The 25708-nt window shown below is 33.9% G+C and overlaps 1 protein-coding gene across 6 annotated transcripts in view; it reads right to left on the bottom strand.

Annotated features, from left to right (window-relative positions):
- Window positions 1-25708, bottom strand: part of GRIA4 (glutamate ionotropic receptor AMPA type subunit 4) — a 385805-nt gene that overhangs the window by 12942 nt on the left and 347155 nt on the right. For 3 of the 6 annotated variants that reach the window (XR_010749450.1, XM_066371576.1, XM_066371579.1), the window contains exon 14: window positions 2347-2461. The exons of 2 other annotated variants lie outside the window; for them this stretch is intronic. Coding sequence is in view for 3 of the 4 variants with exons in the window: in XM_066371576.1 (XP_066227673.1) it covers window positions 2347-2461 (115 nt within the window). In the remaining variant the exon portion in view is untranslated. Of the gene's footprint in view, window positions 1-2346; window positions 2462-16046; window positions 16086-25708 lie in introns of those variants that run through there. One more of the 6 variants, XM_066371580.1, reaches the window with a different exon arrangement.

The raw sequence follows: 25708 nt of genomic DNA, 5'->3' as shown, positions 1-25708 counted from the left end.
GTCAGCGCTTTTGCTCCTTATTTCTTTTGAGGAAGTAAACCACAGGTGCAAGGTAAGTCTAAATAGAAAATCAGTCAGTTGAAGAAGGCACAGAACAGAAATGGAAAAGCAACTGCCTCCTGGTAATTTACTTTGAACTAAGTTAAAGTTAAGTCAAGTAGCCATATAAGTGTCACCTGTCATTACACATTCAGAGTTGGGCATTATTAAAATTTAGATTATAACCACTTAGTTTTCCGGTGATAAATATTACATCCATATACAACGTAGGAGGAATGTTTTTTAGTATGAAAACAAAATTCTTGAGAGAAAACAGAACATTATGCAATTTCATTTAGGGGAACATTTTGGGTTAAATTTTCATAACATTTTAGAAAAATTACTTGTTAAGATTTGAAATAACATTTTAGAATATCATTTTGTAGCTCATGTTTGGTGAATGTACTGAATACATATGAGAACAAGCTGTTTGAAAATTACCAGGTTAAATTCATATTTATTTCTGTGGACAACAAATATTTACTTCACATCCATTATGTATCAAACAATGTGTTGCATGCAAACAGATTAAAATCCAACTGAGTTGTCCAACCATATTTAAATAAATTAACTTGACTTTTGTCACACAGATTTTTCCATTATGTGTCCATTTCTGCTTCTGCTTGCTTATTTTTTTCCTCTGGAAAGAGTCTTTTATGTACACTCAGGTTGGACTTCATTATTCATATTTTGGAGGGGAAATTTTACCTGTTAAGCAGTGTTACACTTTTTTATTTGTGATTAAAAATCAAATTTGCAATTAAATTTCTCTAATAAAATACAATATCTTGGTGTTTTCTCTGGTGCCCTTGGAGCACATTTTCATACATTGCTAGTTTGCACAAAGGGACAGATTATTAGCATAAATTGGAATAATTCTCTATATCTATATCTATATCTATATCATCTATCTATATCATCTATCTATATCTTTATGGAAACTATTGGAACATTCTAGCAAGTTAGGGCTCCAAAGTATAAAAAGAATAAATATTTTTTAAAAAAACATATGGCTGGTGCTTCAGATGGAGGTGTCTTAAAGGGGAACCACCCCAAAGGAAATCCAAAGAACCCTCTCTAGCCTTTCTCTGCTCTTTTTTGCCAGGAACTCAGATTCTCTCTCAGAATAAGGAGATGGATGATCAGGATTGGGTCCACACAATTCTGTGAATATTTTCTCTTTCATGCCTCCCTCTATGGCCAAAATACTCATTTGGTAAAATTAATCTTTCTTCCTCCTGCAGTGGGGTTGGTTATTAGACGAGAATATTCAAGTGAACTGAATTTGAAAGGTTCTTCAGATTGGAAGTGAGGAGAAAGTGTGCAGCATTGAAAGAAGGTGAAGTTAACAGCCAACTGTCTGACAGATGCTCCCTGAAAACAGAATACTTTTGTGGGTTGTGTGGCAAAGTGAGAGAAATGATAGTCCAATTAAGAATCTGAAGTGAAGCAGAATTTCTTGTTTTTGGCAATTCTTTAGATTTTAAAGGCACACAAGACTGTATACCTTTAAATTTCCAATAATATTATATACCAGTTGAAAGCATGTAAGAAAAGAAAATTCAGTCAGAATAATCTCATCTTTGTATTCTTTTCTTTCAGACTGTACATAGTGAAGAAAGGTTATGGGATACTAGATATAATCTGTTAATTGTATACTTTTTTTATTCTTTTGAAACTATTCAGAAATTTTAAAAAGTTTATTTTATGAAGCTGGAAATATGACATGGAGGTAGTGAAAACAAATTGAGTTGGTCTTGTTTTTATAGTCTGCTCCTTTTGTAGTTTGATCCATTTATGGGAGATAAAAATTTCTAGTTCACATGACTATCTTTGATTTATTATTTAATAGAAGCTTGTGAGGTTTAGATGGAGAAATAATTTTCTGATAAGTACATAGATCTAGGTGAACTCAAGTTATTGCTGCTATTTAAAAACATTTCACAGAACTTCTGGTGAACAAAAAAGACAGACCCTCTCTGCTCTCTTCTCTTCGCCAAATTGTTTTTTCAAAAACTTAGCATCCCTCCCTGCTTTTCAAAACCAAGGTTTATAGAACTACCATCTTGGACCCACAACTTCTTCAGAGCCACAATTTTCAGTAACTATTTTAATTAAGTTAGTGTGTCCCCAAATTGATAACGGTTGCAAATATTTTTGCTTTGACAGTAATTGCATACTTAAGTTGTGAAGGGACTTGACTAGCCATTCTGAATGGTATTAGTAGGTCCAAACTATAAGTCTCCCAGCAGATGCACCTATTACTTTACATACTGTTTACCCGCTTTTGGTGACATTGAGGCTAACCTTGGAGTCACCTCCCCCGCTGCCACATTCTCCTTTGTCGTACCACCATTTGTTTTTCAATTTGTCCAAGAGGCCTTGTTCATTCAGTTTTAAAACTGCGAGGTTAACAGCATTTCTTGAAACGATAAAACATATTTTGTAAGAAACTGCACAGCTGTTAAGATGTTAGAAGGAATGAGGATTTAAGCTTCTCCCAGTTGCTAAATAAACCTCTCATTTTGCCATCCAGTAGCCCCTTCCACTAGAGTCCAAACCAAAGGCAACAGTAACTAAATTCAAAGTGTATGAAACATGTGGTATTTAGTGCTGTTCACTTTCACAGTTCATTTATTCTCAGATAACCTACATCATCATCAACCAATTGCATGGAATTCTTTTCAAAACAGTAATATCTTAAATTTACTAGTAATTGAGAAAGACTTGTGTCTTGAATTCCTTTGCTGAGAATGTCAACAATCTAAAAGAGACTGAAAGGAAAATTTATTCCCAGAAGGAAAAAAAAATGACATGAACAAACCAACAAGTAGCCACTAATTTTTGTCTACTGATTTCCTGACAACAGAGTATGGATTAATTATTATTTCCCTTATGATTTGTGTGAGTTTAGTTTGCTTGTTTGATTTAATTGGTCTCAGAATCTAGGATTTCCATGTTTGGTTCTGTTTCCTAAGCTGGAAGTCTGTTTCCAGAATAGTCAAGAGAAAATTAGTAGCAGATTTTAGGGAAAAGTTCTTCTATTTGAATTTTGTGTTGATTCTAAAAGACATTGGATGTTACTTAGAAACTCAAATCATATAGCCAATTTGACTGTTTAGATAAAGTAATTAAACTCTAGGAAATCATGTTGCATGTGATGTGAACTTCGCAAAAACAACCCCAAAACAAAACCCCTCTACGTGAGATTTTTTCCATGTTAATCTCTGTAGGTGAATAGAGGCAGCATATTTTAATTATTCTCTAAAAGGATTTATTACAGAGTTTAATGGGCTTTTGCTTTCCATGCATTTGGTTTCTTTCTTGCTTTCAAGTTACAGTTTTTAAATGAGCTATCTCTTTCAAGAGGCTTTCCCAGTATTTAATGTAATTTCTGTTGCATCTAGAGAATGTCTTATAGATACGGAGAGAATTTTGGTACAGTTTGTCCTATGCTGGTTGATAAATATCGAGTTTGGTGATTAGTTAAGGCCAAATGAACTAATACAATAAAGCAACCCCATATTAATGAGTAGCACTCAAAATTGGTCATTTAGCTGACTAATAAAGTGTTGCTTATTTCACTTCTTATCAGATTAAATTGTTTGTTCTCTTAGAACGTGTTTGTAATATTTCAAGTAATTGATATCGTTTTTCATGATGTTCATGTTGTAATAGTCTCATCCACTTGGAGAGTAAACATTTCTCATGAGTAAACCATACACTTTGAGAGTATTATCTCTTTTTAAGAGTTATATTGCCATCTGCTAAATGTTAAATAATTAGCTGTTCCCACATCCCCGACTAAATGCCACAATAGTAATGTAAAATAATTAATATACTTCCTAAAGTAAACAATATCAGGTTGTTAGTTTAATCACTGAAAGGACTAGATTGAAATGTAGGCTGAGTATTCAAGGATAATAGATGTGCTTTTTTTTTTTTAAGTTACTGGGTGAAAAAAGTTGTTTTAAATTATTTTGTGTCCACAAGAAACTAAATTTTTCTTTCAAAAATTAAAATCTGTTATTATTTTTATTTTGAAGAAAAGCATTTTTATAATATGCCATTTTAGCTTTAGATATTCATATGAGATTAAAAAAAATAAAATGATATCCCAATTATTTTATATGTTGGTTTAGACCATTTCTTTGATAAAACTAAAATCGTTTCATGAGAGGGTTATTTAACAGGGTTATTAGCCATATCCAAAGACAGTTTCACAGCACAATAGAAAACAAAAAAGCAAAATAAAGTAATGGATAAGGAAAAAAAAAACTTTACATTGAGAAAAATGTTTGGAATAAGCTTCCTACAAAATTATTCTAAAATATTATATTTCTAATATCATCTATTAGGCCATGTAAAAACAGTTTAGTTTCACACTGCTATCCATATATGTGTGTACAGATATCTATAATTACTTAATATAAACACTTGACCAATAGGTAATTCACTGCCCACTTCACAATTAATCCACATTTTTCTTCCAGAAAATGTGGTCCCTCAGTAAAGTCCACTTTATGCTGTCATATGTAAAATTAATTTTTTCTAATGACATATAGAAGGCATTTTATAATTAATATTTAGAGATAGTCTTCAATATTTCAATATTTCCTTATTTGTTAAAACTGCCTGTTTTCTATAATTATCTGAAGATGTAATTTCTTTATTGCTTTTTAAACCACATATGTAAGGACCATCTGAGCATGTGTTCTATTTTATGGAATGCATTGTTTTTACATGTTATTTAAATAAGAATCATCAAATGACTTTAAAATATGCATATAAAGTTACTTCACTAATTTTTCTAAAGTAGGTTGAAAATAATTTTTTATTCAGGCAAAAAGAAAAAGGAACTGCAAGCAAGCCTAAGTCGGTCATAAAGAGTCACATAACCGAGGGACATAGAGACAGATCCTTGCTGTAACACATTCCCATATTCCTCTGGAATCCATTTCATGCATTTCAGACATAGTTTTCAGAACCATAATTGATAATAAGGAAATTCTAGTCCTCATTTAGCATCAGAGTGGCTGTAATAGTGATCTGCTAAGCAGATAAGAAATAAAAGAAAAATATTATGGTATCTTTCTTACGCTAATTTTCCTTTTATTCTATTAAATGCAGCCTTTCCAGAATACACTCAATTGAAATAGATTGTTTTCAATTAATATTTAAAGAGAGGAAGAAACAACAGGTGACCATTATTATTGCTGGAAGAGTAAACCATATTTAAGAAGCCAGATGTATTGACAATGACCTTTTATATATTGAAAACAGACACAGATCACTCACTTATGTGCTTTTGTCTTTTATGACTTAGGGGAATTCCAGGTTAAAAAATAAAACCTTATTAATAGTTTTTTTTTCCATAGTGGAGAGATGATAGAGACCCTGATTCAGGGATGGAAAGAAAATACTCACCTGGACAAATTCCAGGACCTCTAAAAACTTCCAAGAATTTTTATTCCTAAAATTTCCTTCAGTTGAATTTGAGATTATTAAAATTCATACTTCTTAGATTTAGTCAATATCTTCACACAGAATATTCTACATATATAGTTTGTAGAATAAATAATTTGCAATATTATATTGATTTTAGTTAAAACAAGTTCAGTTACATTTTACTTAATATATTCATATTAACATTTTATTGCTGGTGAAGATGTCAATAATGTATGGAGGTAATCCAGTGTATTTGTTTAAACTACTGTATATTTATGCTAGTGCTTTTTAATTTTATAAGAGAGGATCCATTAGTTATATAAACACAAGAAAGACTCCTCAGTTTTGGCCTGAGTTGTCTTACCTGAAATGTTTTATTTTCATATTAAACTTTATAAAAATTTAATATCAGATATTAAAATGTCCAGAGTATTTAGTTGAATAATGCTAAGAATTTTTTCTCAATAAATCTTAATATATTTTTTAAAAATTTAAAAATTGTGTGAGTTTATAAGAAATTGAGTAAAAAAATAAGAAAAAAATTTAAATTTACCAAAGGACATTGGTAAATAATTCACACAAGAAGAAACACAAATCATATAAAAACAATCCTACCTTACTTGGAATTAAACTAATGTAAATTAAAACAATGCAGATTCATATTTTTGTCAATCATATTGAAAAATATAAAAGTAAAGATAAGGTTCAATATAATCAAAGATTTAATAAGATGGGTGTCTTTATATACTAATGATAGAATTAAAAACTTGAAAGAAATAATTTGGCTTTATACAATAAAAGTTTAAAAACAATTCTTACCCTTGATAATCATTGATAATAATTTCCCTTTTAGGAATCAGTCCTAAGAAATTAATTAATGATGTTGACAAAGTAACATAATCTCATAGTACATTTATATGGCAAAACATTGAAAGCAATTGACACGCACAACAGAAGGGGAGAATTAATTAGATTTTGGTGCACAAGTGGTTCTCAAGCTTGATTTGAGTATTAGAACCACTTATTACAAATACAGATGGCTCAGGCCTAACCTTGCTGTATCAAATTCTGTTGAACTGGGAGCAATGTTTCTACATTCTTACAGTGTTCCCCAGGTGATAGTATTGATAAGCACCAATGACTCTTAATGACTGAATGCTTTACAACTATTGAAAGTTTTTAATAACAAGAGAAAATGCATTAGTATAATATTAAGTAAAAAAAAAAAAAAAGTTGTGTCTTTATTGTGATCCTAATTTGAGAATACAATATTATATCCATGTTAATGGAAAAATACAGCTATGAAGGGATTATAATTAATTTGGATTGCATTTTGTTCTTTAAGTTTCTCCACACAATTAAAATGTCTACATTGAGAAATGATACTTTAATAGTAAAAACAAAATAAAAGAAACCCCCCCCACAAAACTCTCAGCATTATTTTATAATGTAATGTCTAATAGATTTGATTTTATGCAAACCAAAATGTATATTTTATTTTGGATCAAAAATTTGAGGAAGAGGTAGAATTTAGGAGTTATTTTTAAAAATCTCAGAAAAATATTCATTGTTTCTGATTATGTGGTTTGCTTTGATCCACTTAGCTTTGTGTCTCTAGCCAGAGGTTGGAGGAAATGTGATGAATTTGGCTTCTACCAAAATCCTACCTTACTTGAGGGGAACAAGTCAGGCAGAGAAGTATGAGTAATGCTTCAATTAAGAGGCCTATCCCATTAGATAGGATCCGCAGGAGGTTAATAGAACTTTCAGTGGCCTAGAGAGAAGACTTGCTGTTCCATACACAGTTACAAAGAGAAGGTGAATTTTCCCCCTAAAGCTGAACTAAATGATTGTGACTTTAGTCCTGCTAAGTGGGCCATTAAAAAAATGTACATATCTCTATTTTTAGAAAAAAAGATTCCATGCCTGACAACCATGCTAGTGACCTAAAGAAAAAAATATGTTTCAGTGTTTTTAGAGGAATTTTTAAAAATTCAATTTTTAACCATTTTCCGCATATCTACTATAGCCCTTTTTTGAAATGAAAGTAAAATTCCAGATTGGAAAACTCATTTGATTTAAATTTTGTTATGCTCTAAAAAAAAAAAAAAAAAAAATAGATGCAGAATTTTTCTCAGGACTGATCTAATAAGAAAATAGCAATTTCATAAAAAATAAATAATAAACAATTTTCATATACTAGTCGTTCTGTTATTTAAATGATTGTGTTGTCAGTATCATCATGAGTGTTGCATAAGTAAAAGTCTACCACATATAACAAGATGAGATAGGCAAGGAGGAGAAAAATCACATGAGATTTAAATTATATGGCTTAATTAATGATGTCACTCCAAAATAATAGTGTATGGAGAAAATTAGCAGAAAAATAGAGAATTTGCAACAAACCCCAGAACTTTTCTATAAAGTCAATTGATAACTCACTGAGAAAAAGAATGTTTTATCAACCAAGAAAATATGAAAATTAAATAAAAACCAATAGGCTGTTAAATGATAAGGAGTTAAGAAGTAAATATGTCTAATCTTAAGGAAAGACATTTGAGTTCACAGTTCTGCCCCCTATCAGCTATTTACACCTGGAGAGTAACTAATTCTCCGCATTATCGATGCTTCACTAAGTTTTCTATTTAACTTGTAGCTGTCTTATTATTTTTCTTTCCAAATTATTCTTTCCAGTAAACAAGCACAAGACTCTTTTTGCTTCATTGGATTTGTGCACTCAATTTCAAAGGCAGAATTTGAACTAAATTGCTATGCAAAGGTTTTTAGAAAAGATATTAAGTTTTCATTCCAGTTTGTTTATACAATGGGGAGATTTGCCCAAATGACATGATGACATGACTAATTAGTTATTTAGTATCAAAATTAAGAGGACTTTTTTTTTAACATGGAAAGACAGTTCAGGCCCAACATGATTTATAATGATTATTTGAAATTACTTTAATAAGACACTATCAATTTAAGTTAATGTATAGAGAGACCTTTGGGTTTTATACTTCAGGGGCATCAAAGAGAGCTGAACCAATAGACTCTGGGTTAGACTCCAGACATTGTCTCTAAATCGTGTTTTCTTGGAATGTCCCGACTAATTGCTATTTGAGAAGTAAGTCTGAAGAAGGTGATTCTTTGAAGGAACACTGTGACTTTTGTGAAGATGTCTGCCAGTAATCTAGTTTGAGCACTAGCTAGAGATTGTGAAAATGAAAAATTTAATTACATTTATAGTGTTGAGTGTGTCTTTTTTATTTAATAAATATTTCATGCAGTTTAATTTCTTGAGTTTGTCAATTTTTGGTCATAGAGTAGAATTTTCTATCCTCCTTTCGGTCATGAATCTCTTTGAGAAGTAAAGAAAGCTATGGATACTTTGTCAGGAAAGATGTACAAACTTACAAAACCACATACCGGCATGCACATTCAGGGGATTCACAGACTTGAAAGGGCAATCATAAACAGAGATAAATATCTATCTTAGTTATTTTAAAATCAATTAATGACTACTTTCAAGTATAGCTATTAAAGGTAAGAGAAATGAAAGCATTTCTATGACTCATTATATCTCCAGAATTATAATAGAGCAGAGGTTATTAGATTGTAATTTGGCAGAAAGGCACTTCTTTCTAATTAAGGTACTAGCCTCAATCTTTGATCTTCTGCCAGCATAATCATGTGTGGAACTTTTAGTTTAGTTTAGTATTTTTTTTTTATTTTTCTGAAGTTAAAAGTGTGGAGGCAGTCTGACAGACTCCGCATGCGCCCTACCGGGATCCACCCAGCATGCCTACCAGGGGGCGATGCTCTGCCCATTTAGGGCATCACTCCATTGACACTGGAGCCATTCTGGTGCCTGAGGCAGAGGCCATGGAGCCGTGCTCAGTGCCTGGGCCAACTTTGCTCCAATGGAGCCTTGGCTGCGGGAGGGGAAGAGAGAGACAGAGAGGAAGGAGAGGGGGAGGGGTAGAGAAGCAGATGGGTGCTTCTCCTGTGTGCCCTGACCAGGAATTGAACCTGGAACTTCCACACACTGAGCCAAAGCTCTACTGCTGAGCCAACTGGCCAGGGCCTCATGTGGAACTTTTAAAAGACTGCATGTTAAATCAATAAAAATTAAAAATAAAAACTGTCAAAATACTTTTAGTTATCCTCAAATAAAATTGAGAAAATAGCAATTATTCATATAAATAATGTAAATTTAATTTATTTGTGGTGGCCATGGGGTAATGTTTGAGATAATATGGGATCAAGTCTGTGGCCCAAAACACTATGTTGTTTTATCATTATCTGTGATCAAATCATACAAAAGAGGGTTTTATTTCAAGATGAGATCACAGCTACCTGGATTGTGAAGTGCTTCAGGTTATCTCTGCATATCATTCATTTTTAAAAATGTGATTCTTACTCTACAGTTAAATTTCAAAATTTCAAGAGCTAGTCAGCGGTACTAGGCCTTTCATGCAGATGCCTCACCTGGACCACTATTTGCTGTGTGGACTGTTCCCTTCCCAGACGGGATTCCTTCATCTTCTAGAACAGTGGTAGTCAACCTGGTCCCTACCGCCCACTAGTGGGCGTTCCAGCTTTCATGGTGGGCAGTAGCGGAGCAACCAAAGTATAAATAAAAAGATAGATTTAACTATAGTAAGTTGTTTATAAAGATTTATTCTGCCAAACAGCAAAAATCCGATATAAAGTATTTGGTAAGTAATTATTATTATATGCTTTAACTTGCTGTAACTCTGCTTTATAAATTTTATAAAGTAAAGTTACTTCCCTACTTTATAAATCACCATTACCGTGGAACCGGTGGACGGTTAGAAAATTTTACTACTAACAGATACAAAAGTGGGCGGTAGGTATAAGAAGGTTGACTACCCCTGTTCTAGACTGTGCTCCTTATTGTCTTTGTATGGTTTCCAGAATTCTACACCATGCCACAGGACATCAATCATGTTTCCATTCCCCACCCTTTGCTGATTCTTAGAACCAGAATCCTACAATTTTTGAGTCAAAATGGAGTTTACAGGTTGTCTCCGCCTTTCTCATTTTACAGATATGGTCACTGGGGTCTAACGAAAGTTAGGTGACTCGCTCACCAGAGCCCAGCTGGGAGGCAGGATTTCTGCTTTCTGGTCCAGTGCTCTTTCCCACCTTTGCAGATACCTTTGTTTCTTGTGAGTATCATTTACTCATATGCAGTTAACTATTTATTCATCCTTCCTATGGCTCTCTAAGAATGCTTTTCATTGTCCTGAGAAGTCTGTTAGGCTTGGTAGGCAGGTTAAGCTTGGACTCAGATTCCTTGCATTAGTAAGTTGTCAACTCTGTCCTCTCTGGCTAAATACTCCTTAAATTGAGATAATACTTCAAAGGCAGGCAATCTTGCCAACTGATCTGATCCTTTAAAATATTCAAGAAAGAAGTACAAAAAGTAATACAAATAACCTATATGATGACTTGATAAGATGATAACATTTATCTTCTCCGAAGGTTAAGACATGATAGATCAATTTTTATACATACAAGGGTCTTAATGATTTAAATTCTAATCCTTTAGGATTATCTAATTATGGATCTTCAAGAATAGCATTATACAGAAACTTCATTAGGATGAATTAGAAAATTTTTCACAGAAGAAACAGAAATGTAAAAACAAATAATAAGATAACAAAGCCAAACCCAAAAAATTCAATCTTATTTTTGGATTTTCATTTTTCTTCCTTTCCTACAGCCAATTATTTATTAAGAACAGTTCTTCTGAAAAGTGTCTTCCAAATTTTATTTCCATCACTATCACACAGGCATCATCTTATTCAAAGCCTTATCATCTGAGACAAGATGCATTGACTTTCTTTTTTTGTTGTTGTTTTTTTGACAAGCATCAACTCGTCGTTGTATCACTTGCATTGTTCATTGATTGCTTCTCATATGTGCTCTGACTAGGGGGCTCCAGCTGAGCCAGTGACCTCTTACTCAAGCCAGAAACCTTGAATTTAAGCCAGCAACCTTGGACTTCAAGCCAGCGACCAGGGAATCACGTTAATGATCTCACCCTCAAGTCAGTGGACCTGCACTCAAGCTGGTGAGCCTGTGTTCAAGCTGCATGAGCCCACACTCAAGCCAGCAACCTCGGGTATTCGAACCTGGCACTTTAGTGTCCTAGGTCAACACTCTATCCTCTGCACCACCACCAGTTAGGCAAGAACCATTGACTTTCTCAATCCATTCTCAGCTACCCAGAGTCAGAATAACCTTGCCTCTCTGTCTTATAGTGCTTTGTGAAAAACCATCAGTGATTCATGATTGTCTCCAAGATACTATCTAAGTCTTATTTTTTTGACATTCAAAGCTTCCCAACAATTCAGCTTATACCTACCTTTTAAAGTGTAATTTTATTATTTTATTTAGGCAGATACTGTGTCAAGTTCTTCATATTCTCATTGATCTTCATTGAATCCACATGGCTAGTTAAGGGCAATGGTGGGATTAGACCCCAGGTCTGTGTAACAGATGCCATCTCTTAACCACTCTAATTCCCCAAATAGCAGATCTTTGCTTGCATCCAGTCTGCTAGTTTCCTTATAGTCCCAAAAATATTTTATTCAGAAATGACTTTAATCTTATAATAGAATCATCAGAAATTCACTTTTCCCCATTCTATCATTTCTAAAATTCTTATCATTTTCCAGTAATCACTCATTGACTTATTAATTCAACTAATATTTATTAATTGGTACATCTGAATTTTTTAATGAAGTCTTTCCGATTTACTCTATATTCTTTCTATATCCTGCTTCTTTAAAGGATCCATTATCAGAGCATTCACATTTGCTCTGAGTCACACATTATTTTATAATGTTGTGTCTACATGTTTTTTTCTTTCTCGAAGGACAGTAACTGTGTCTTATGGTATGTTATACCATTCTCAGCTTTAATACAAGACAAAAAAATATAGTAGGAATTCAATAACTACATGTACAGTTGATATCTCAGTGAGTTAACTTGAGGTACTACTTTGCAAGTAATCTATTAAAATGAAAGAATAATGTGCTGGACAATAAAAGGAAATCTTTTGACCACAAAACCTAATAAATTTGAGAGAAACTCACAAAGAATGTTTTAAAAACAAAACAAAATAAAACAAAACAAAGGAAAAGGCTTAAAATCTGTCTATTAAATATTCACAAGAGGGACATTAAAATTACTTAGTACTAGTATCTTTATGAATAATAGCAAGCGATTTGGTCCATTGTATAAAATTTATCTAAAGGGATTATAGAAAGTTAAAATAAATGTACCATCGATTCAGTTTGTGTAGGTGAACAAGGAAAGAATACTAAATGATAAAACCAAATACAAGTTTGAATATGAATATCAAGAAAAATCTGGTACTTCTAACCAAACTCTAAGATAAAAATTCTCAGATAATGGTATTTTTATAACTTAGTTCTAGTCTACTTATGTGTAGCAAATAAAACATATCATGTTTAGAAAATGCTTCTGTTACTAAATTTACTATTTAGTGCAATTCAGCACATTTTAGAAGTTAAAAATTCTGTTTATCATCAACAGATATTAAATGCTAACTATATTTGATTTAACTTAATTAAGATTTATTTTACTGTTTATTTAAATATGTATTTGATTCACTAAATATGTCTAATTAAACTTTATATGCAAATAATTTAAATTTTCCATCAAGTTCTTAAGAGAAACAATTAAACTTTCAATTTTTTTTTCTTTTTATTAATTTTAATTTATTGTGTTTACCTGAATTCAAATGTCCCACTGAATATAACTCCCTCACCCCACCCCTGTGTCCCTTTTTATACCCCCTTTACCTTCCTCCCTCTAACTCCTTCCCCCCTTCCCTCTGGGATTTGGTGTCCTGTTATCTATATCTCCGTGTTATGTATACATAATTTCACTAATTCTTCACCTTCTCTGATCCCATCCCCTCAGCCCCCTTCCCTCTGACTCTGTCCCTCTGGTCCCTGTGACCCCACCTCTGCCTCTATTCTGTTCCTCAGTTCACTTTGTTTATTAGATTCCACATGTGAGTGAGATCATATGATATTTTTCTTTCTCTGCCTGGCTTATTTCACTTAGCATAATAATCTCCAGGTCTATCTATGCTGTTGCAAAAAGTAAGGTTTCTGGTTCCTTAGCAGTAGACTAGTACTTGAACATAACTGAAAATATATAACTTAAAATATCTTTTAATTGATCTTGTTTTATTTACATTATCTTTTATCTTGGATTTTGGTTAGGTAGGAGAATAGCATAAATAAAAAGAGAAAATTGAATGATAAAAATAGTCTTTAGAAATAGGGGTCACTAGCTCATGGGATCTTGAAAGGAGGCTGGCTGAACCTGCCATTTATAGGAAGTTCACACAAGACAGCATGTAGCTTTTCTGCTACTCTTTGAAAATAGCTGAAGCCTAAAAAATCTTTAAAAATTTTAAGTTAATGGCATTCTAAGTGAAATACAAAGCTGCTTATTTTTGAGGACAACAGAACTCCTGGTCATATTTCAAAACAGAAATCTATTCTCTTATTTATTTTTATTAAACAATTTAAATAGGAACAAAATGACTGAAATTGTAAATTCTTAAAATAGCCTCACCTACATTTACTTCTATCAGTGTTATTGATAGGACAGACACAGTCTTTCAGTTACTTGCTTCTCGTTTTAAGTTGGGTATTTTTTAAGTTACCAATTTGGGCACTACCATTAACTATTTTAAATATACCTAGCAACTGAATGTAAATTCTATAAGATTAATACTTTTCACTTTACTGAGCAACAAACCAAAACAAAAAAACTGTTCATTTCAATTTCAGGTTATCTGAAAAAACTAAGACCCTACGAAACCACTAATAATTCTTTTCTTGCATGAGATTACTGTAAAATATGTCATAAGAATTCAAAGTACACAACAAATCTGCCTGACATAACTAATGTTTGTGTGGATATCAAATTCTAACACATAAGTAGTCTGGTAAAAAATATTGTGACATTTCTTTTTGTGTATGATTGCTTAGGCCAGCAATGTTTGTATGAAACATCTGGCATTTTAGGATTCAGGAATGAATAAATCAGGAGTGAATAATGTGCTTCTACTATACCCTATACTTTTCACTAAAGGATTCAGTGAGTGAGAAAGTCAAAATTAGGTTCTATTCAACATCTCACAACAAATGCTTTATCTCCAGGAAGTCCAGTGCTTAGGTTTCTGGTTTTGGTGACTATTGTAGTATCATTATCTACATCAATAGTATATGTTGGTATTAAATCAAATTTTTCTTTCATGTGTCCTCTCATGTATGTTCCTAATCATATGACTGCTATGATTCCTGTTCAGAAAACAATAGTTTTTAACAAAAATATACACTTCTGAAATTATTTTCTTTCATTAAAAAACATCAATAATCCAACTTTAAGATTATGTCAGGATTCAAGCACATTTGTAACAAAACCACAGAACTGCATTTCTGAAAGATGATGACTACTCACTGGTGACAAATTGCCTAAATTCTCATTCTTTTTTGCACATTTCTTCCTCTTCTACAATTTCCTTCTTCTTGAGCCTTAATTGTCTCAGTTACCTGATCCAGAGCTTTCCTAAAATCTATTTGAGTCATACAATATCTAGTCTCCTTGAAGGGCAACTATATATAGCAAAGAACTACAGCTGCATAGGATCTGGAAGCTGGTTCTTCATAATCCAGATGGTCCACCTTTCTTCTGATATTTTGAATTCTGGATGCTTTTTAAATTACCTAATTTGTTCCTCACCTTAAAATAGAGTGCCAAAGGCAGAAAATACTGGTGATTTCCACGGACAACAACATAAAACGTTAAGAGATAACAATAGAAACCATTAAAAGCAATAGAAGAGGCCTAGGAAGAGGATCTATAAGCATGAAGAAATACTGCTCAAGATAATATTACTTACTTTTTCTACCCACAGTTTTCATATGGTACCTTAAAAATCTCATTGTTTATACAACTTCACACCAAAAATCTTGCCTAATTATATTTAAAATTATTTGTGATTGAAATTAAATCAGCTGATTCTTTTAATTAAAAAATTTTTTTATAATGATATATTTTCTATAGAAACAGTTTAGATTTTAGTTTTACTATTTTGTAACCCCATTACCTTTTAGGTTGGATTGTCAGTTACTATCCATATTCTACATATAGAGAAATTAACTGCTGATGACAATTTCCTAAGGCCTATGCTGTAATCTAACCTTTAATGGAAGTCTGGCACTCTTAATTAATAATGATGGGTAATATAAATGCATTAGCATATAACTAATATGACTTGTGTGAAGGTTTCTTTTTTTTCCTGCTATAACATTTTGTAAGTGGATGTTCATATAACTATATACACAGGTAGCAAGCTGGTTTCCTGATGCTGGTGGGTTAAAAAATATAAATACATAAAGAAAAAGTAATTAAAAAGTAGGTGGGGGAGGGGTTTCCTTCAAATAGATGGAACCCATTCTTTTGAAAGAAAACTCCCCTCTTACCTTGGTCCTGGAGCTGGTTAGTTCTCCTCTGTCCTCCTCCTAGGGGAGAAATACCCAAAGTTAAACAATAATAGAACATGGTCTTGTATTAAAGTCAAGTTCAGTTCTGGCCAACCCTTTCCCCAAGTCTCACAAGACACTACCAACTGCCTGATATACTGGGGCATTCATTGAATTGAACTTAAAATCCATTTTAAGGATTAAGCCAAAGGGAAATGAACATTAGTTGTATAAAGGGGACGAATTGTCTGCTTTTCAATCAGCCTATTTGTCAAAGCTCCAATAAACAGAAGACTGACTAAGAGCATGGGAATTCATGGAAAGGTAGTGTTTGGGTAAATTTTATCAGTTGGAATGAACCATGAGGGTGTATCATGGGAAGCACCCAGAGTTCCTGAGGGAAGAGGCATGCTATGGTGTTTCAGCCCATCTCCTTGATGTTCCTTGTGTCCTTTGAGGATAAAATGATAGTGATACAAGTAACATGTTTAAAGCAGTACTAAATCTGATATGAACAAGAATTATTGTAAAAATGAAAAAAATCTAAAGGGTGATTAGATGGGAGGATTAGGAATAAGTCTGGGATATGGGTATAATCAGAAGCTATGTACTTGTTTTACTTTTTAAAGCAGGGGATTGCAGGTAGGCTAAAGGTGGAGCTTTTATATATTTATTTTTCTTAATGTGTCTAAGACTCTCAGTGTCTTTGCAGAGAAATAAGGCAGCATGGTGAAGGAAGATGGATTTGGGAATTAAACAGTAATGAGCTTCTATTCCAGCTCGGTCACTTATCAGGTCTTTGACCTGAGTTTCAGCAGCACCATCTGTCCAGCTGAAAATAGTAGCACTGATGTCAAGTTGTTGGAGAAAATGTATTAATATAAATATGCTTGGTATGTATTATTTAAATTTTACTTCCTTTTTATTCATATGAACTTTGCTATGGTCTTTTCTTATTTGAATTACTTTGTCTCTTTTGAAACGACTGTCTAATTAATTGAGCTTAGAGTCAGTTCCTAGTTACCCTTTGGCATAATTTCAGAGTTAGTGACTGGCTCCCATAAAAAATAATAAAATAAAATACCAGACAATTGATTGAATTCCGTGAGACATGAAAGAAAGTGGAGACCAAGAATGAGCCCGAACCCATACAAAGATCATGTGCTATTGTTATTTAACTTTGGGTAACTTATTAAAATTCTTTATCAAGTAAAATGACATCAGGTGAGAAAATGGATGTACTTTGGAACCTTGAATTGTCACAATATGTTCCAGAGACGTCAAAATGAAGGATGTTGTAATCATTATTTTAATGACCATTATGAAAATGTACAGGGAAAAAACACTCTATGCCAGATTCTGTGTTATACTTCTGTTAGAGTTACGATTTATTTAGTGTTATATTCATCCTATGAACTTTAAACAGCTTGAAGTTACATAATAAAACTCTTCCAACTACAAACATATATATGGTTTCCCTCGTGTTCCTCCTTGGGTGAGAACTTTGACTTCATTTATTATTTTTAATGAATATTCTAAAACAGGATTTTTTTTTGTAAACTGGTCTTTTATCCAGTAGACTCTATAAATTCCAAAGAATATATACAGAAATAAAGCATTTCCTTTTTTTCTGAATAAATACATTCAGAAATTATAAAGCTGTGCTATAAGTGGAAAAAAGAGAAAATTGTGTTTTATAAAAACCTATTTCATTCACAAAAACCACTTCATATGACAGAATTTTGAAGGAAATATCTACCTTCTGAAATGATCTGAGAATCTATGAATAAGAATAACTGTGTACCCTGCCTGGATTGGGCAGAATTACAGTGGCTATGAAGTCTTCATGCTTCAGGGCATAAAATGATTGCTATTTGAGATGAGGGGAAAATGAAAAAGAAATTAGATGGTACTGAAGTTGTTGGTGTTATTACAATGCTCTTAAAAATCACCCTAAAGTATGACATATTGAAACATCACAGGATACCACATGACATGGGTCACTTTTTATATCTAAGCATGGAAATATATGTTTTATTCTAAAAAAATCAAAGCAAGCCCTTCTACATGCATGTACTTTACTTTTGCTCTTTTATTCCCCTTTTTATATAATCCAATGAATTTTGTCAGATTTGTACCTTGCCAAAAATTTGATGTTGGTACATAATTTTAAATGTCTCTATATATAAACATACAAGACCTGTGTCTGTCTCTAGTTCTGTGGTTTTTATAGGGAAGTACTTTCCTTAAATAATTTTCCATTTCATAACGTAGACACACTGTGACAAAAGCAGCTATTCACTGAAGAAGTGGCTTATTAATTCAAAAACTGGATGAGTTTCTATTGCAGTTCTGGGAATGAATTTTCCCCAGTCTTACTGTCTGCAGCTTCAAAGAGCTACAAGAGAATTCTTTGGTTGTTTTGCTAAAGATAGTTCAGGGCATGACTCAGAATCCCAGACTCTCTACGTGGGAAAGTAATTCAGATGTCACTGTCACAGTGTGGGGTCTAAGAGATATTTAGAGTCCTTCTACTTTTCCTTCAACAACTCTGATTATTGGGGATCATAAGCAACTTTCCCCATTTTTTGGACTAGTTATAACTGTAAAATCTTTGTGTTGACCTGAAATCTACTTCTGTGTAATTTCTTCAACTTAAAAAGTTTATTTAGTATTTAATATAAATTAAACATTATAGTTTCTTGATCTCTATATGAGGATTTTCTTTTTTAGATTTTATTTATTCATTTTTAGAGAGAGAGGAGAGAAAGAGAGAGATAGAGAGAAAGAGAGAAGGGGTGAGGAGCAGGAAGTATCAACTCCCATATGTGCTTTGACAGGGCAAGCCCAGGGTTTTGAACTGGTGACCTCAGTGTTCCAGGTCAATGCTTTATCCACCTTATATGGGTATTTTCAATATACCTGAAAATGATCAAATTGCCAAAATTATAGCATGAAAGAATGACAGAATGGTTTAGTGAGTTTTTAAAGTAAACTACATTTATATTAAGTTTTTGTTTTGTTTTGTTCCATAAGAGCACTGGAGAGAGTCAGAAGATTTCAGTTCTAATTTCAGCTGTGGGACTGTGGGCAAGTCACTTAACATCGCTAATTTGTAATGCCTTCACCTATAGCAAAAGGCATTAGTAGAGGGTTAAAAAGAGCAAGTAAACAAACAGATACGGAAATGGTTTCAAAGTACCATGCTCTGTAGTTACTATTACTGTTTCACTTAAGAAACACACTGCTCATAACTTTTTAGCATTTCTTAGTAAACCGAATTTAAACATCATCTTATAAATGTGAACAAATTAAAAGAATACTAAATTATATACTAGCTGATTTTTTATTTTATATATTATCATTGCAATGCTGTTTAATAGAAAGCACTTTTTTTGTTCTTCTTTTGCTATGCCTTCTACTTTTTACTCTGGGAGACAATCTAAAGTCAGTTTTTCTTGGATCCTATTTACTCTACTTCCAACTAGCCTCAAATACAAGCCCAAGGTTAGGGTATGACTTAGACTTAGGGCTCTAGATACTTGCTTTCATTTTAAGGTTTCTATTTCTCATTTTTTTAAAAAAATGTTCTTTATGCTAAAGGCACTAGCAATTTAGAGCAGCTGTTAGTTGCTGATAACACTTTTGTGATTCTTTTTTTGTGGTCCAAGTTGCAAATGCTTGAAAAGAGGAGAGACTAAGGCTGGAGTGCCGTTGATACGGTCTTTGAGTGACTAATGGGGTTTTGACACTTTGTCGTTTCAAAAAGGATGTTCAGAAGTTACATATCTGTTGTCCCAAATATGAAACAACTGGGACTCTATGACAGTAGAGGCCTGTCTCCTAGGAGCTCTTGACATTTTTATACAATCTTCTGTGCAGCAAAGTGACAGTGGAGAAGGGGCCACACACTCTTCTATTTTCTCTGAAAGTGAGAAGCTTTTAGTGTTTGCATGACTCCAACTTAATTCTTATTTTTGCTAACTCCCAAATATTTAACACTTACAGAAAACAGATGGAATTTTTAACATTTCTGTAAAAAAAAAAAAAAAAAAAAAAATCTGTGTGTCCGTTTCTTCATTGAGTATCCAGGAAAAAAGTAATCTAAGGACTTTGTATGGTCAGGGGATTTAAAATGATAGATTTCTCCCACACTCCATTATTGTATATTTTGAAAGGCAGACTTGTTGTAGGGATATTTTTAGGCCTTTAGTTTTTCTTCATTGTTGAATGATGTGATATTAAAGGAGCACTTTGAAATGGTTTCACAAAAGGCTTTGAAAGTGTATTTCATTCTGTGGATTTTTGGGTTTTCAGAAAGTAGGGAATCTGTCTATTTAAAATAAGCTACTTTTACTTGTGAAAAAGACTTTTCTGGTATTTCAGAGGATATACTATGTGTTTACAGTATTTATAACTTCTGTTAGTATAATTATTATTTATAAAATATTCCTAATCAATGTGACACACATTCTGAGAAGGTTTGGGATCATGGCTGGGGATTTTTGAGAGTCAAATGGTGATTTTTCTCCCCAGGTGTTGCCAGTTGCATATGATGCTGTGTTTATGGCAAAATTATCTCAAATGTATGCTATTTTATTCTGAAAATAGAGTGATAGGACTGATTTGGTGGAGGTACAATGAAAATAAATGCTCTACTGTTTCTTATTCCCAGCTAAGTTTAAAAATATATATAATTCTAAACCAGAGTCTTTACTATTTGTCCCACTCATTCCAAATGACTGCCAAACATCTTATTTTCCTTTTCTTAAATATGAATCCTAAACCAGCCCCATCTTGTGTGATATTATCTTTAGACAAAAAAGGACGCTAATAATTTCTAAAGTTGAGATGGAGGAGTGGTTTCTTATATGCAATGCTGAAAAAAGTGGATACAATTTTCACTTTTATGAAAAATCGTTATGTACTATATAGGTGTTTATCATTAGTATAAAACTGTATTACAGCGTCATCATATAGAATGCTACATTTAGGAGTATATTACATCTCTGTAATAAAGTGAGCTTTGTAGTGTTTTATTATAGGTGTTTTGTAGTTTTATGGTAAATCTGATTACCACACTTCCTCCAAAGTCTTCTGTGTGTGTTTTCCTAATATATTTTCTAAAATATTCTTTACATGACTAATCATTCCAAATATAAAGATGTCCCCTCTTCCCTGTCTTGTGCAGTACCTCCCGCCATCTCCTCACTCTCAGCTGAGAGGGTCCCGGGACAATAAAGGAGGAGGAATGTTACTTCCTATGATTATCATGCTCCTCCACTTGCTTCTGCCGAACTGTTGTGAGAGTTATGTAAGAGTCATGCTTTCTCTGAGAACTGCAATGGTGCTTTCCTCTGCAGCAGTCTGTGCTGAAGCCTGCCAGGTTGTAATTTTCCTAGTGTCCTTTCCTTGAGAAAGTTGAGTCTGGAGAATAGGATCCTACACAAATGATGCATAAAAAGCAAAACCCAACAATAGTAAAAACTCCTGATTGTCTGGCCTTGCTGCTATTCTGAGAATAAATGAACAGCTACTCCTAAGCTAAATACAGGTGATGTTATAGTTGTAAAGTTCAAGGGCATTTAATATCTATAGAAGTCAGGGTCCTATTGTCTGAGGTCTTAGAGGGAATAAAATTAACCTGACCCATTTTATTAATTGACAGTGCCAAACAGCAGCTTTGTAGCTACTGTCAAAAGCTACATTATGCACAGCAGAAATGAAACAACCTTGTTTTGGAGAATTTAAATATTGGTCTAGAGAATGCTAAGTATGAGGAAATGGAGGCAAATCCAATGGAAAAGTAATACGCTAAAGTTTGACACATATGAATCTACTTTGGATTCAGTCCTCCACACACCAGCCTTGTGCATAAATTAACTCTTTTCATTTGACTTGAATATACCATCACAGTTAACTCACAAAATTGTCTTAGCATTCTTTCTTGTCATGGAAGTGAAGGCTTTTATGTCATCACACCTTGTCAACTCATGCTTGCCAGGTGGGGTTGGGGATGTTGAAAGCCCCACATGGATAATTTCTCTGGTGTTCGGTATTTGTCTTACTGTTGAGACTTCACACAAAAGCCTCATACACATTTGTTGAGCCACACTAATTTATCTGATACAATATAACCACAGAAGCGGCAGCTCCAGGCATACTAACATCTGCAGCTCTTGCTATTTTCCTAGTTATAGGGTTCCTGCTTCCATAAATTTCCCTGCCATCTCTTGCCATACCTCAATCATTACAATTTGGAGATCATATCAGAGGTTTGCTTTGAATACCTGGATTTTATCTTCTTACTAAGGTATCTTAGCTGTGCTTCTTTCTAGATTTCAGCATTTTGGGGGCCTTGGTGATGGTGGGTGGGGCGTGTTTCCTTTACAGCCCTGGTGTCTTAGCTTTAGTTCTAGAACTCACATCTGGGCTTTCACTCACCAGCACGGGGGGGAGGGGGGATCAAACACACAGAACGCTCATGCACTTGCTTTACTGTTCCTTTGTATCCTCTGTTTAACCTGATCACTGGCACTGCAATTGCTTCTGAAAAACCATTCCTTAGAGTGAGCTGAAATGTAAAGATGAGTGACACAGTGTGGAACCTGTCTAGCTTCTAGACATGTGCCAGGAAAATAAAAACAACTTAAATACACTACTAATGTAGACACAAGTTCATCTACAGCACAGTTAGTATATATTAGATTATGAACTTTGTTCTTAGATACAACTTTATGTTTCTTAAAAACACTTGGCACGTGTAGGTTAAGACTACTTGGCTTGGTTGGATATAGGTTCTGCATTCACATTAGTTCCATGCTGACAGTGAATTAATTTGACTTGTTAAGGATCTAGATATTCTTCTGGAAGATTGTTATCTTTATAGAATTTGTTAATAAGGCAGTTATGCGGAACGAAAGAGTAACAGTTTGGAATTCAGGCTTTATCAGGACTCTCAGCATTGAGATCTTGTCTTAGATCTGTCATCAAATCTGGTTGAGAGCTTAAACTATTAAAATTCTTTTGTAGCCATTTTATCTTGTTAACTTCAATTCTCTTTGAAGTGGTAGAAGCTAGACTGGCCACAAACCACCCATTTTCTTAAGCCAATTACTATAATACAGCTTCTAAGCACAATGGTGAGAAGGCTCACACAGCTAAACATTGAATTTACAAAACTTTTCAGCCGTGGTGTTACCTACACTACCCAGAGTGAACCATATAAAAATAACCTGGTAAAGGCTCAGATAAAACTCAGAAACTATCTGTTGAATGAACTGGCAAATGAATGAAGGGAAATCAATGACAAAAATGTATAATGCTTGGTAAATCTTAAAAAATGCAGAAACAAGCAACTTTTTCTCCCTTTTCCTGAGGAAGTATAATCTTAATCTTTTAAAGATAGGAAAGAGCTTAGTGAAAAATCTGCAATTTCAAATGGCAGTGGGAAGTTTTATATTTTTTTATTGTATTCAACATCTAGAAAGAGAAGAATCAGGTGTTTGGGTTCTAGAGGGACTTATTTTCCCTGGGACACATGTAGCATTGATACCTTTATCATGTGACATCTCAATTTTGAATGCAAAATACTCGGTATTCACAGCAAATATCAGCATTGTTATAGCAAACTGGGTGTTTGAGCATATCACAACTGGGGACAGGGGGAGACTGTGTGTATATTTGTGAGTGTGTGCTGAGAGGTGCAATTGATTTGTTGTGTGTGTTTTCTAATCCCTAGCCCAATAGACTGCATTCCAAAACATGATAGAATCACAAAAACTAAGTTACATGTAGGATCTTTTAATATGAAACCACAAAAAAAGAAAAAAAAAAGAAAAAAGAAAAAGAAGGATGTTCACGAGTAAAAACATACCTCTTTTCATAATAGTTAAAATTAAAAAAAAATATGTACAACTCACCTGCAGCTCATTTTAGAAAACAAGTTAAAAGTTTATTCACTTTGAGGCCAAGTCTGCTCAGTAATATTATGTGCTTAGCTTTAAAAATATGTAATTTTTTTTTTTTTTTTGTATTTTTCTGAAGCTGGAAACGGGGAGAGACAGTCAGACAGACTCCCGCATGCGCCCGACCGGGATCCACCCGGCACGCCCACCAGGGGCGATGCTCTGCCCACCAGGGGGCGATGCTCTGCCCCTCTGGGGCGTCGCTCTGCCGTGACCAGAGCCACTCTAGCGCCTGGGGCAGAGGCCAAGGAGCCATCCCCGGCGCCCGGGCCATCTTTGCTCCAATGGAGCCTTGGCTGCGGGAGGGGAAGAGAGAGACAGAGAAGAAGGAGGGGGCGGGGGTGGAGAAGCAAATGGGCACTTCTCCTATGTGCCCTGGCCGGGAATCGAACCTGGGTCCCCTGCATGCCAGGCCGACGCTCTACCACTGAGCCAACCGGCCAGGGCCAAAAATAATTTTATGGTTTTATTTTCTCAGTGTCTACATTAAGTACTAAGAGTTGACTTTTACTACCACCAAAGATAAACTACAGCTTTATCATTGCACACAAAAGTCAGAGAACCCTTTTTCTCTAACACTCCCAAGTACACCTGAACTGATGATGACTGAGTGTGTCTCACAGATCTCACATGGCAAAGTGGTTCCTTAGGGAAAACAGTTTTTCATGCATAATTTTGAATATTAAGTCTAATCCATCTGCCTTAACAAATCCTCCAAAGTCCAATTCCTGCTGAAAGCTTTTCTTACCCTGATACAGATCTAGACTTGGTCCAAGTGTCCTATGAAGGCAGTGATTGTGTTAAATACTGAAAGAGTCCAGAGGAAGGTGTGCTACTCTAATTCTCATCCTCAGTACTTCTGCCCCCGGACATGTTATTACTTTGGGGCTCTGACTTGCCTGTTTTAATCTCAGCGTGAGTGTCTGGTTTCAAAGGGTCAGCTCACGTTGCTGTGGGTTCTGCTACTGGGCATCAGTAAGTCTCACAGGCCTTACTTTTTTTCCAGATCAACTATGGATCAAATTCTTTGGAACACCCCGCCTTTTTTTTTGAAGAAGGGGTGGCAGAGCATTTGTCTTATTTTAAATACAGTCTCATAAACATCTTTAGAGAAAGCAAAATTTGAATGGAAATTATAGGAGGTTAGTTTTTAAAACCTTGGCTTCAATTATTAGGGTCATATATACAAATCCTTACAAAGTTCCCGGGGAAATCTTCAGACTTGCTCAACTGCTTTGCTCCTTGGAGGTACTTACACATATCTGAATATCTTTAAATGTGTATTCCTATCTAATGACTATTTAATAGTCAGCAAATCTATATTAACTAAATTATGATTCACTTAAACAACCTTACAAGTTTTATTTATTGCATAGTAAAGTCAAGAGTATAGTGGCTAGAGTGATATAGATAATATAGTAAAGATATATCTGATAGTAAAGTACACAGCTTTACTATGCAATAAATACCATAGTATGGTAGACATTTATACTACAGTAAAGTTGACAGTAAAGGTAAAATAAACATACTTCTTCTTTCATCTAAACTTTGCATTCCACTGCAATACCATATATGTCTATATATACACTCACACACATTTAAAACAAGCTTTAAATATGTATTTCTTAGCCAGAGAAAGATTTTCACAAATGTTTTGGATTGCCAAGGGTATTGAAGAAGGAATGGGATGGAAGG

The sequence above is a fragment of the Saccopteryx leptura genome, chromosome 1 (genome assembly GCF_036850995.1).
Source record: "Saccopteryx leptura isolate mSacLep1 chromosome 1, mSacLep1_pri_phased_curated, whole genome shotgun sequence".
NCBI classification, from domain to species: Eukaryota; Metazoa; Chordata; class Mammalia; order Chiroptera; family Emballonuridae; genus Saccopteryx; species Saccopteryx leptura.
Note: the sequence above shows the minus strand (reverse complement) of the source record. Positions and strands in the feature narration are given on the sequence as shown.